Here is a 13,070-nt window from a genome sequence, read left to right as displayed (position 1 = left end):
CTACAAATTTGCATCGAAGTGTTTCTTATGATAGTGATTTTGATCACTGTCAGACCATCTATACTTGTCCCACTACCCCACGACTCCACTGTGCTACCGTTTTTATGATGTATAATAGTTTCAATTACTAGTATAGATACACTTGTAATTTGTTTTAATAATTCAATTAGAAAGTATCTTCATAATATGGAAGGTCAAGTAGCATATGCTTTACAAAAAAAACTACATGCTTTTGAAAAAAGAAAAGTAAAAAAATATTTGAAAGGTAGACAAGGTACTGCAGTAGCTAAAACTTTTCATAAAGCTGGAATATATGTACCATATGATCGAAAAACAGATATTGGTTATAGACCCTTATCAGAATCAGACAGTAAGGTTCAAACATAGTATCATTTCTATATATCATTTTTAAAAAATATTTTGATTTAAAGGTGTATTACGTAAAATTTTAAAATCATATCGTGAAGCTTCTAAAAGTAAAAAAGTTGCAGAAATGGATAAATTACAACCCATAATAACTTATGCAAATATAGCCAATGATGAATGTGACTTTGGTACAGGACTAGAGTTAGGAATTGATATATTTTGTGATGGAAATTCTGAACTTCATCGTATTTGCAAACAATTGTTAGTAACTGTTTATAATCTACTTCGAAGACCACAATTTGCAACTATTATTCAAGTAATTTTTTTTTCTTATTTTCTTATAATTAAAGAAATATATAATTTTTTTTTTCTAGGCACACTTAGATAACAGAAGAAAAAATTCAAACTTGAGTATATTATAAAATTTTTGTTTTTTACCTGTGTAATTAAATTAAATAGTTTTCATCTTATATAAATGAAGAAAAACTTTTACACTTCTAAAAAAATAATATTTAGTTGTTTACATTGGTATCATAATTTATTTTCTCTCATTTATTATTATTTATTTTTGTCTACAAATAAAAAAATACAAATTTATTGTATATTACAAGCTTTAAGGGATGAATGTTATTATTCAGTAGCAAAGTTATTTGTAAATTAATTTTCTTTTTAATATTTTTATATGAACAATACTAAACTTAAGTTTATTATGATATTTATCAGGAAATAGAATTACAATGTATATTATTTATTTAAAACTTATTTGTATTTAATTAGTCTATGTATTTATGGTTTCATTTGTTGGTCAGAAACATAGAATATGATTATCAAAGATTTTCCTTATATCCTAGTAAGCTTGTACAGCACTTAATTGAAAAAAAGGACAATCAAGATTTTTACTTTTTATCCTTTTTTTTTTGTTCAATTTTTATTTATTTTTTATTTTTGCCCTCTCTAAAAGTAACTCCTCAGTGCTATATTTATGGAAAGGATCTAGATCTCCAGTTATCAAATATTTGAGTTGATTTTTCAAAAAATGCTTCCTCTCTCATAGATACCTTTTTTGGTTACCACTTTTTTATCTACAATTTAATATAAAATATTTAACTAACCAAAGTTTTAGATTAAGGATGATATTATATTGTTATTAATTGTTATATCATAATATTATATTTAATGGTTTGGCTATGTTATGAGGAGAAAAGAATCGGAAGCCGTAAGAACAGTTGTAAAAATGAATGTTGAAGGAAAAAGAGGTAGAGCAAGACCAAAAAAGATATGGAGAGATGTTATTGAATGCGATATAAGAACAGCTTATGTGAGCGTAAAGGATGTGGGAGATCGTGTCAAGTGGAAATTTAAGATAAGAATGGCAGACCCCAAGTAGTTGGAATTAAGGAAGAAGAAGAAGATAATATTATAATTATTTAGAAATGATTTAACACATAAATTGTAAGACCAAATATTTACAAAAGGCTCCAATTTTAAAAAGAGCCCATTGAGATTTCCTTAATAGTTTATCTTTAAATCTGAGTATGCATCTGACAAAAACTACCCAAAATTATATTTTAATCAAAAGAATGATAGATTTATAATACAGAAAAAAAGACATTGCATTCATTTTTATATATTTTTAGAAGTTACAGTTCATATGTTTCAAATTACATTATATTTATTATACAAAAGTTTTCACAGTCTCAATATCATTATATGTTTTGTTTTATATAATTTTTTAATAAATAAAAAAAAGAAAATATAGTGAAAATCAATAAAACAAAAATTAAAATTAAAAGAATAAAAATATCTATTGATAAATATTGAATCCAATTTAAATCTTCCGTGTATATATGTGGACCATGACCATTTCTGATAACATATTCAACCCAATATACTGCAGTATTTAATGATGTATTTTTAGGAAAATCTGATATTAACTTGGACATTTTTTCTGCATTTATTCTATAACTAAAATCGTATTGTTTTACTGTTTTTATTATAATAATTAGGAAAAAAAAAATTAAGGTAAAATCCACAAAATGTGTTGATTATAAATCAAATATTTTAAGATTAAATGTACTAAATAGTATTAATGCATGACTAACCTAGGTTGCAAAAGAACCTTAGCTAAAGCATCAAGAAGAATATTTTCATTAAGTGTATCTATCAAAATTTCTATTCCAAATCCTTTTTCTTCTGCATATTTAGTATTATAATACTGATCAACAAAAAAAGGAAATCCAATTATTGGTAATCCAAAATGTATAGCCTCTACAAGACTATGATAACCTCCATGAGTTATAAATAATCTACAGTTTTTATGATCTATAAATAATTATATTTTAATAAAGTTACAGTGATTATTGTCATAAACTTATTACTTAAAATATATTGCTGTGGAAACCATTTGGCAGTGTAAATATTTTGTGGAAGGTTATCAATACTTCCGTTTTCCCATTTCCATAATACTAATTGGGGTAGCTTTTTAAAACAATTGATAAATATTTGCACAACATTTTTTGAGAGATTTGACATTTTTATAATTGATCCAAAACTAAAATAAATCACTCCGTTGACTGCTTTGTCTAGAAGATGTGTTAATTGCTATTTAAAATAAATTATTTTAATTACTGATGAGTTGTTTTATAGCACTTTTACTAAGAAAATAATTTACTTTATGTTCTTTTTGGTTTTCATGTAATTCCGATCTTAAATGCATGCCAGCAACTGGTATGACATTAGGGGGATATGGTCTAGAATATGAGACTGAAAAATGGCTGTTTACAAAAGTTAATGCAATATTTTTCTTCAAATCTATTAATGACGAACCATTACGATGTCCTGGATATTCATACAATTGTTCTAGCATATTTTGATCGTTTATACGTAAAATATTGTTGGTTATCAGTTCAGCTATCGCCATTAAAAAATTATTTAGTCGATCCTTAAAAGACATTTTATCAGAATAATACAACCAAACAGAAGGTATATATGCTGGATTTATTGGTACTCCTAAGTAGCTACTTTGATAAGCTGTTGGTAACATGGGACTTAGGCATATTATGGGAGCTGAATATCTGTTACAAAAAAAAATAATTAAGTGCAGTAAAGATCCAGCAAAGTGAAGATGATTAACGATTGAATTTTCAAAAAAACTGTGTCGTCAGCAAGATTAATGCATAGAAGAAATATACTGAGTGCCACCATACTAATTTGAATACATAAAAAATAATATTAAAAATAGTATATCACGATAGGACACTCGGTATAAATATTGTATAGTAAGTGTTCAATAAGTAAGGAAACGGGTTTCTATTGTTCTAATTGTTCGTAACAATTTACCAGTTTCCTTACTTACTAAACATTCTATATAAGGTGGACTATACAGCGTGTTCAGTAAATAAGGAAACGAATTTCTATTGTACTCATTGTTTGTAACAATTTAACTGTTTCCTAACTTACTGAACACCTGTAGATAAATCATAATAGATTTTATCTATTCTGTGATTAATGTTTAAAATTATCAATAAAAATTTCACAATAATCCGTCCAGTATTAAAAAAGTTTTTTCAATGTAAAGTGAAAACTAAAAATATTATTACTGCTGGTTTATGACAACTATTATTTTTTGTGACATTTCCCTTATAGGAACTAAAGAGAATTATTGATGTTAAGACCTCAATATAAAGTCTGTCTTTCATTAGTAAAATTTCTGTATAATATGTACAATATATTTTAAATGTTTATATTATTAAATGACAAATATATTAGGAATAGGCGTAAATAGTGTATAGATCAAAAGTACCAAAATAAATAACTAAAATAAAATATAACCAACCTTCTTTATTTCTATTTATAGATAAACAAGTATATATAACATTATATAGATGGATTACTTACATTTTTTCCTACCACTGTAGTACTTTAACTATAATTGTTGAAATCAAAACATATTACTATATTTAAAGTGAAATACTTATACTAAATCGATGATATTGAACACTCACAATATTAAAAGACAATATTTAAAATAAACAGCAATTATTTGAAGTATTATTTTAGTTTTCCTTACAAAATTTAAAAAAAATAGTGAAATCTGCTATGGGGTACTAATGCCATAATGGGTGATAAGTAGCTAAAGTGCCCCTTATTTGCGCCAATGATATTTAATAGGATTGAGTAAGTGACGCCATTTAATTTTTTTCGAAGTGAGCGAACTTTTAAACAAATACTCGTTTTATGCATAACATTTTTCATTAATGAATTTTTTAGTTAGAATATTTATAATGCTTTGAAGAAAACTTTATTATTTTTTCATAAGCCACTGTAAATTAGGGTGAACCACCACCCACACTGCGGTCCCTTAGATGACATCACAGTTTAAGTTTTAATGTTATTACTTAATATGTGTCGATTGATATTAAGATATTTGACACATATTAAATAAATTCAAAAACAATTATCAGGTTACCCTACTAAAAATGAGTCTACTGATCTTCATTAAAATCCTACAAGGAAAAATATAAATATTGTTTATTATATTATATTGTATAATTTGACGCATTAAGTTGATATCAGCTTTAAGCTCATCCATAAAACTTTACCTTTCACCAATTGCTAAAAAAACATCGTTGTACCAACATTCAATTAATACCAAGTCAAATTCATTTTTTGTATCATTTAAAAATAATTTTATTTCGTTTAATTCTAATGTATGTTTAACCATTTTCATCATGTTTAGTTTTACATTTATCATATTGAATAATCGATACATATTTCTAATTTTCATATGATCTATATTTTTTCTTGCATTAGGAGTGTACACTAAAAACATTACAACATAGTTAATTTATTATATGTAAAGCATAAACAATGCCTATTAAATAGTGGTCTCATTTAAAAGTTAAGCTCTGAATTTCACAATTTTTTTAATCCGTATTTGAAAACGGGGTTTAATTTGTAATTAAAAAATTTGACACCTAGGAATAAAATAGACAAAATGCTGACTATTTATCTTATTGTCATAGGCATTTTTAACCTCCCGTACTCTCATAAACTAACACAGTGTATTAAATTTCATATTACTCTAATTATTGAAATAATTTTAATATTATCTAATTCATACCATTAGAAGTAGGAATATACTTATAAGTGGACGGCATTGGATCATTTGGCGTAAAAGGACTAACTACGGTAACATTGTGGTTTCTATTGGCCAATTCCTCAAATAATATTTTAAAGCCAGAGTAATGACTGTAAATTGGCAAAGGAAAAAAAGCTAATATATTTGCGGATTGAATCTTCTGTATTAATGTACATTCCAGTAAAATGAGAATAAAGCTCTGAAATTGAAAACGTTATAAGTATTTTTAAAAACATTAATTAAATGTATTAACTCACGTAATAATTCATTTTATTAATTTTTATCTATAATACAAAAAAATGATTTGAAATCATAATGTGATGCCAATTAATAATAATTTTGTTTACTAACAACATTAAAACATTTATTTCATTATGCAAAAAATGTAAAATAAAACGACGAGCACCACTTAAAGTGCCTAAAATAATAAATAATCCAGCATTTAATTTTACTAATATTAAATTATGTAATAAAATAATTTTTTTTATGAATGTTACCTAACATTTATAAAGTTATAATATTTAAATCATAAGTATCGTATTATGAGATTGTTGTGTAACTTTTTTTTTATTTCAGTCTATTTAATCATTTTTAACCTTTTTAGACCCAGATTTTTTGTTAAAATGACTTGTAATTCATTTTTGTTGGAAGATAATCCTAAGATAATCTGAAACCCCATTTTTAAAAAAAAAATCTATTTTTAGCATTTTAACACAACAGTGTATTAAGGGTCTGAAAGTGTTAAACAAAATTTCTATTAACAAGTAATGACAAGTGTGAATAGTTTTTAAGAAATAAATTTTTTTTTAATGTAGTTAATTTATTTAGGATTTTGATTTAATAGAAAAAAAAGAATATTAGACAGTGACGTGACTCATCAGGGCCTCCTCAGGCAGTTGTCCTAATACGCAATTAAAAGGGTGGCCTTGAGACATTAGGAGATATTTTTATGCATATTATAAGTATTAGAAATTAGAAATTTTTTTCGTGATAACCTGAAATTTTTTTTTTTAACAAAAAAATTTTTGGAGTATCTATACAAATTTCCCTAGGGCCTTGAAACCTTTAATATGCCACTGCCTACCTCGTAGCGTGTAAGTTTATAAATTCTTAATTTAATATGTCACATAGTTTTTAATATGTTTACCATAAAAATTTCAAATATGATCTTAAAATTTTCCTAACTTACTAATCCTAAGGTTTTGATTTTCAAAAATGACATCTAAACACACAAAATGTAAATTTTTAGCTACAACTAAAATAATGTGCACTCATTTATGTCAATATTAGTAAGTAACAAAGTAATCCGTAAGGGGCTTTTATGCTAGCTAGGATTTACTGCTATATGTAATTGATTTTGAGAAATATAGGTAATTTTCAAAATCAATAATTCATGTTACCCTATAATGAAATTTTTTAGCATTACCAAATATAAACCAGATTAAAAATTAGTTTTTATTTAATATATAACATATTTATGCACTGTTTCAGGAATATAGATGAAAATGTTATATATTTTACAAAGACTTTGTAGGTTATAAATAAGCATTATTACATATTTAATGATTCATTATGAAATTTAAATGAGATATGTATAATAATTATTCCTATGTAAATTGTATTATATAGTGTATGTGTTATTTTAATTGAATTTTAATATACAAATAATACATTATAATTTTAGTTTATTTGTATATATAATTTAATCGTTGAGAAGTTAATATTAAAAGCTAAGGTAGTTGTTATCATCGACGCATTAAAAAAGGAAAAAATTATCAATTTAAATTTATCACATATTGACTTACCAAGAAGTGTTCGCTCCGTTAACAATCCACGCAGTACTTTTACAAAACCGGTCTGTGGTGGTCTATTTCAAGGTAATTATATTTATTCACCACAAAATATAAACGTGTTTTCATTAAGGCTGTGTAATAATTATAGGTTTAATTATTTTATACCAAATATAACAGTAATTCTTATAAGCGTCTTTTTAGAGCTGAATTATAATTGAGTTTTAAAATGTCCGGTCAAATTGAAAACATAAAATCAGCTGTAAAAGAAGCATTGTATGATGAATCGAAACCATGGACCAATCTTTTTGCATGGGCTGAAGTACAAACTGGTGTCAATCGATTAAATTTATTCTTAGGTAATATACATGTATTTATGATAATATATTAAGTATTATTAAATATGTTTACATTATATATCACTAGAAATATTTTACTTCTTTCTTATAAATTATTAAGTATTAACTGTCCAAGTTTAAACTTGTTAATAATATTATAAAGGCATAATAATCCTATGTGGATTTTTTCTATTTTTGATTATATCAGAAAACATTAAAACAGCGTTGCAGTATTTTATTATCAAAAAACCCACACTACCTTTATTGTATGCATTGTAAAATAATTCTTAATACCTTTTTTTGTGATAAAAATAGTATTATTTTACTCATATTTTTTTTTTGTCTAAGTATAACAATAAAATTACAATTATATTTTAAAAGTATTCCTTAATTTGGATTAATTTTTTGTAATATTTGACAATAATTCTTTTAATCATACAATTTTTTTCTAATAAAAGTTATATTATTAAAAGTCAACTTAAATAATGTAAATAATTTAGTGCTTTAATATTTATTGATAAAAGTTAAATTAAATTCTAGGGTTAACAGTTTTTACTGTATTTTATTTGGTAATTGGTTATGGAACTTTGTTATTAAGCAATTTTATTGGTTTCTTATATCCTGCGTATGCATCAATTAAAGCAGTTGAATCACATTCTAAGGATGATGACACTAAATGGTTGACTTATTGGGTGGTATTTTCATTTGTTACTATTGTTGAGTTTCCGGCTCAGTGTATTCTTAGTTGGATACCATTTTATTCATTAGTAAAGGTTAGTTTAATTTGCTAACAATATTATATAAAAAATAAAGTATTATAAAATTAACATTATTTGCATCGCTAATTCAATGATATAATGTAACTTTTTCAATCAATTTTATTAAAGTATAATGAAATTGAAAAAAAAAACATTATGTTTGCTATTTCTGATAGTTTACTATTAAAAAGTATGTATTTATCAAGGTATCGATTCATTAATTATCAAATTACTTTAAGATAACAATTATTATTCTTTATCATATACTTAATGACCTATATGACTAATAAATATTTAGTAACCAAAATGTCATCAATAACAAATTTGATAATTTTATTTAAATTTTTATACATTTTTATTTTAACCCAGCAAATAACAATAAAATAATAACTTGGGAAATATTATGTAATTAATTGCTAATTATAATATTTCCCATATCATCTATGCACACATCAGCTGTCCTCATATCACATTTAATAACATCCCACCATCTCTTTTATGCTATTCTTCTACCTCAACATTCATTTCCATAACTGTCCTTACAGTTTCCGATTTATTTTTCCTCATAAAATGTCCAAATCATCTAAGTCTATTTTCTCTAATCTTAACTACAATTTACGCTACACCTATACTCCCTCTTATATGTTTGTTTCTTATCCTATCTTCTCTAGTTACTCCAAACATTTATCTAAGCATTCTCATTTCTGCTGCACTCGATTTTTGCTTTATTCTTTTGTCAACCGCCCAACACTCTGAACCATACATTGTAGCTGGTCTCACTACTACTTATAGAACTTACCTTTTAGTTTCATTAAAATTCTCCTCTATCAAAATAACCAGATTCTTCTCTCCATTTCACCCATCCACACTTAATCCTTTGTCTTACATTTTTGTTGAAACCACCGTTCTTTTGCACAAATGATCCTAAATACTTAAAACTTTTCATCCCTCTTGTAACGTCCTTGCTTATTATCACTGATCTTCTCATTTCACTTACCTCGTGTTCTCCTTTGTCAAACTCGTACTCTATATACTGTGTCTTACTCCTATATATTCTTAATCCTGTTCTTTCAAAAGCTGATTTCTACACCTCTAGCCTTTTATTAATTTTCTCCTATTAACACTATATCATCAGAAAACAACATATGGCTATGGTACCTTTCCTTGAATTTCTTTAGTAATTTCATCCATCACTATAGAAAATAAGTTAGGGCTCAATGCAGAATCTTTGTGCACTCTTACTCTTACCTTAAAACCTTCTGTTACTCCTTTCATACTCTTTGCCCGGGTATAAGTCCAATAACTATCACCTATTATATCAATATACCTTTCAGGACTGCTTTTCTCATTAATGCCCACTTTAAAACTCCTTTCAGTACTCTATCGTATGCTTTCTCAACATCTATAGATACCATACACAGCTTTTCCCTCTTTTCCCTAAACTTTTGTATTATTTGCCAGATAATATGTTTCTACTCTCTAGGCCAGGCCGACCCCTATATGCTTTCATAATAATTTATAATAATAAATAAATAAATATTTATATATTATAGTATTAAATTCATAACAATACACTAATAATAACACTTTAATATGAGTAATATATTATACACTAATGAAATGTTTTATGAATATTTTGATAATTTTAGCATGCTGAATATTGAGTAAATAAACTCCTATTTTGCTCCATATGCAAACTTTGCTGTGCTAACCCATATATAAATTATAAAACTGTTATTCTAATAGTATCAAAACTAAAAATTGCCAATATACTTAAGAAACAAACTATCTTTTGTATTTATCATAAAAATTTACTATAACTTAATATTTTTAATTATAATAAAGTTTATTATTTATTATTTCTTATCATTTTTTTCAGACTATTTTCTTTGTTTGGTGTTACATACCAATTCATAATAATGGTTCCATTGTTATGTATAATAGATTTATTCGTCCATATTTTTTAAAGCATCAAAGTGATATTGATCAAGCAGTCAATGATTTATCTAAGAAAGGTATGGTATTTAAATAATTTATTTTATTTAAATCAGTACTGTAAGTAAAAATTAATTTTGAGGTTATGGAGAGTAACCAAACTTTCTATAGATAAAAAAAAAAATACTAAATATTCAATTAAAATTCTAATTAATATGTATTATTGATTGTTAAAATGAAAAGACTTAATTTTGCACAAACATGGTTATAAGAGTTTATAACATTGAGTTTCCTTAATGTTGGGAATATTAATATTTTAAAAAATCTATTGGACATTTTTATTAGTTACAAATAAAAAAGTATGTTATAAATCTAAAGAAACTGATCTATTACCAATCAAGCATAAAGAAAGTTGGAGAAATTAAATGAGAAAAAAGGTTATTAATAGATTGTGCTCATTAATTAATTGAGAATTTAAAAAAATTACGCAATATAGAAAAGTAGTATCGAGCATTAAAAAAAAAAATGTGAAATATATCCATTTTTCAATATGTTAATTTGTTATAAATTTTTAATTAATTGATATCATGTTTTATGATTAAAGTGCTAATTATACTTTTATTTAAAAAAATTTCATAAATTGAAAACTTACTATAAAATATTTTTTATAGCTGCTGAGGTAGCTGCTGATAAAATACTTGACAAGAAAAACTAAATTACAGGAATTAAAAAAATATATGTTACAACTTGTACAGATTTATGAATTTTAAAAGGTAAATAAACTATTATTTCAATTACTGGGTGTTTTAATATGTCTTTGATTTACAAAATATGGATTGATATAAAAACTATTAAATTAAATACTTTAAAAGAATTATATTATTCTTAAAAATTTCTTTTTCTTTATGAAAAATAATTTGTATTTACATTTTCTTATTTATTTTTATTTAGTACATTTTTAATAATATTATTTTGATTTTCTAATTAATTTTTTTTAGGTTAAAGTAAAGATTATATTATGTTTTTTATTATACATGGAAAAACAATGTCCTCACAAGTTGGATTTAGCCATTAGTCTAGCTTTTGTTTACTAGTGATTATATTGTTTTGTTATAATTGTAATTGTATTTTAATTCTTCATAATAAAGTTATTTTTAAAAATATTGTTACATGTGTATTAATATTTGATTAATTGAAAAAATAATTTAAGAACAAAATATTTTAGCTTCGATGCAAAGCTGAGAATGTATTAATTTTACTATGATGTGTTTTTTATTGTGTCTGTTACCATTTTTTTTTCAGCTCTAACCCAATCGATTTGAAGACAATACCCTCAAAAATTGAAAAAAATTTCCTCGTTCCCATAATTGGGGAAAATCTTAAAAAAAAATAACAAATTAAAAAATTGCTAATTTTTTGACATTTTTTCAATTGTTTTTACTTAAAACTGACATAACTAAGCTAATTTATTATACTTTATTATGGAAAAAAAAATTTTGGAATTTATTTTGTCTTAACAGCGAAAATGGTTACCGTATTTTTGTGTTAAAATTATCGATTTTATATGTTACATTTTTAAAAAATGTAAGGATGATTATAATCTTTTATGATAACTACTATTAATATACTTCTTTTATGCGTTATACTTTTTTTTTTGATCGGACCATTTCCCTTTATACAGAGGGGTTCAAAACTTAAAAATGCATATAGAAAGTAAAACTTTTTCAACTTAATTTTTGAAAACGTTGCGGAAATACTGACACTTTTATAAATATCTTAAATCAAAACTTATGTAATATACATAGATATTAAAAAAAAAATCGGACTTTAATTTGTGTTTATGGTAAAAATGGCTATCGTATTCAAAAATATGCTATTTTTGTGTTAACATTCTCGATTTTGTATTTTATTTTATATTAATTACCTTACAAAAGTTTTTGACTTAGAAAAAATGTTTTAACTTATTTGATTTTCATCTATTAGATTCAATAACTTTTATATATAACAAGGACCTCATCACTGTAGTCTCCCCTCGTTTGAAGAAATTTCTTAATCATATTAAAATTATTTTACTATGTGATTTTTTTTTGTTTATTTTCTCAACTCTCACCTGACCAACTTTTAAAGATACATCAAATGATCACAACTTTTATCTAATTAAAGATATTACCTTTAAAAATTAAAAAAAATTCCACTGTATCTATAAAAAATTTACTTAGCTCACATTCTCCATATAGACAATTAAAATCATTCATTTTTAATTTTTTTAAAGTATTTATTGTCGAGTTAGGTTTGATATGATAATATATAAAATTGAATAATAAAAGTAAATTTTGGTTCTGATGAAATTGTTTTGCAGACCATATATTTATAATTAACAACAAATTATTATCTAAAAAGTTTTGTGTTAAGCCATTCAATTTTTTTACACGTTTGCCATAAAAGTAATAACTTCTTTAAAATTTTTTATAAATACTACGAAAAAATTAATATTCTAAATTATTAAATATTAATCTCATACTAATTCATTTGCTATAATAAATATTTATTTATTTATTATACTTCTAAATCAAAAAATTACTAGTCAGGAGTAATAAAGGAAATAGGAATTAATTTGCTTTTGGTGTAATCCATCAACTTCTTAAAATTAAACACTATCTACTGTAATAACTAAAAATAAAGTTGATGGGGGTGGTATTAATAAAAAAGAATGATAATGGTATCATCTGTAAAGATATAATAG

General features: G+C 24.4%; 3 protein-coding genes across 9 annotated transcripts in view; 2 read left to right on the top strand and 1 right to left on the bottom strand.

Moving 5' to 3' along the window:
• The window catches only part of LOC126905588 (histone PARylation factor 1-like), a 9,107-nt gene extending 8,055 nt beyond the window's left edge, over positions 1–1,052 (top strand). The window contains exons 8-10 of one of the 3 annotated variants that reach the window (XM_050685439.1): positions 171–370; positions 432–682; positions 741–1,052. In XM_050685439.1, coding sequence (XP_050541396.1) covers positions 171–370; positions 432–682; positions 741–788 — 499 coding nt within the window. In that variant the 3' untranslated portion in view covers positions 789–1,052. The remainder of the gene's footprint in view (positions 1–170; positions 371–431; positions 683–740) is intronic. The other 2 variants (XM_050685440.1, XM_050685441.1) reach the window with 2 other exon arrangements.
• A 921-nt stretch (positions 1,053–1,973) lies between these two features.
• LOC126905587 (UDP-glycosyltransferase UGT4-like) lies at positions 1,974–7,459 on the bottom strand. 2 transcript variants are annotated; one of them, XM_050685437.1, is made up of 7 exons: positions 7,312–7,459; positions 5,489–5,705; positions 4,968–5,187; positions 3,038–3,440; positions 2,745–2,967; positions 2,469–2,688; positions 1,974–2,331 (listed from the first exon to the last, which is right to left on the bottom strand). In XM_050685437.1, exons 2-7 carry the CDS (start codon positions 5,523–5,525, stop codon positions 2,073–2,075), a joined length of 1,362 nt encoding a protein of 453 aa, XP_050541394.1. In that variant the 5' UTR covers positions 5,526–5,705; positions 7,312–7,459; the 3' UTR covers positions 1,974–2,072. The 2 variants fall into 2 exon arrangements, with proteins under 2 accessions (XP_050541394.1, XP_050541393.1); XM_050685436.1 differs by lacking the exon at positions 7,312–7,459 and adding an exon at positions 5,764–5,919.
• On the top strand, positions 7,222–11,490 carry LOC126905590 (receptor expression-enhancing protein 5-like). Of its 4 annotated transcripts, none has more exons than XR_007704042.1 (6): positions 7,222–7,383; positions 7,501–7,655; positions 8,175–8,407; positions 10,272–10,407; positions 10,999–11,100; positions 11,326–11,490. XR_007704042.1 is itself a non-coding variant. In XM_050685444.1 (5 exons), the coding sequence occupies exons 2-5, from the start codon at positions 7,526–7,528 to the stop codon at positions 11,040–11,042; spliced, it is 543 nt and encodes a 180-aa protein (XP_050541401.1). In that variant the 5' UTR covers positions 7,222–7,383; positions 7,501–7,525; the 3' UTR covers positions 11,043–11,105. The 4 variants fall into 4 exon arrangements, 1 of the variants encoding a protein (XP_050541401.1); XR_007704043.1 differs by having other exon boundaries at positions 7,226–7,383; positions 7,448–7,655; XM_050685444.1 differs by lacking the exon at positions 11,326–11,490 and having other exon boundaries at positions 10,999–11,105.
• Positions 11,491–13,070: the final 1,580 nt, after the last annotated feature.

This window comes from Daktulosphaira vitifoliae, unplaced genomic scaffold (assembly GCF_025091365.1).
Source record: "Daktulosphaira vitifoliae isolate Bord-2020 unplaced genomic scaffold, ASM2509136v1 Scaffold_4, whole genome shotgun sequence".
Classification (NCBI taxonomy): Eukaryota; Metazoa; Arthropoda; class Insecta; order Hemiptera; family Phylloxeridae; genus Daktulosphaira; species Daktulosphaira vitifoliae.
This window is presented reverse-complemented; position numbering and strand designations above follow the sequence as displayed.

Bases quoted from the DNA above. Each gene is read 5' to 3' on its own strand.
- LOC126905587 (XM_050685436.1), bottom strand. The intron at 3,441-4,967 runs GTAAAGTTTTAT...TTTTTGTAACAG, and splicing joins TTTTTAGCAATTGGTGAAAG to ATATTCAGCTCCCATAATAT. The intron at 2,689-2,744 runs GTAATAAGTTTA...AATTATTTATAG, and splicing joins TCCACAGCAATATATTTTAA to ATCATAAAAACTGTAGATTA.
- LOC126905590 (XM_050685444.1), top strand. From the start codon at position 7,526: ATGTCCGGTCAAATTGAAAACATAAAATCAGCTGTAAAAGAAGCATTG. The intron at 7,656-8,174 runs GTAATATACATG...ATTAAATTCTAG, and splicing joins TCGATTAAATTTATTCTTAG to GGTTAACAGTTTTTACTGTA. The intron at 10,408-10,998 runs GTATGGTATTTA...TATTTTTTATAG, and splicing joins CAATGATTTATCTAAGAAAG to CTGCTGAGGTAGCTGCTGAT.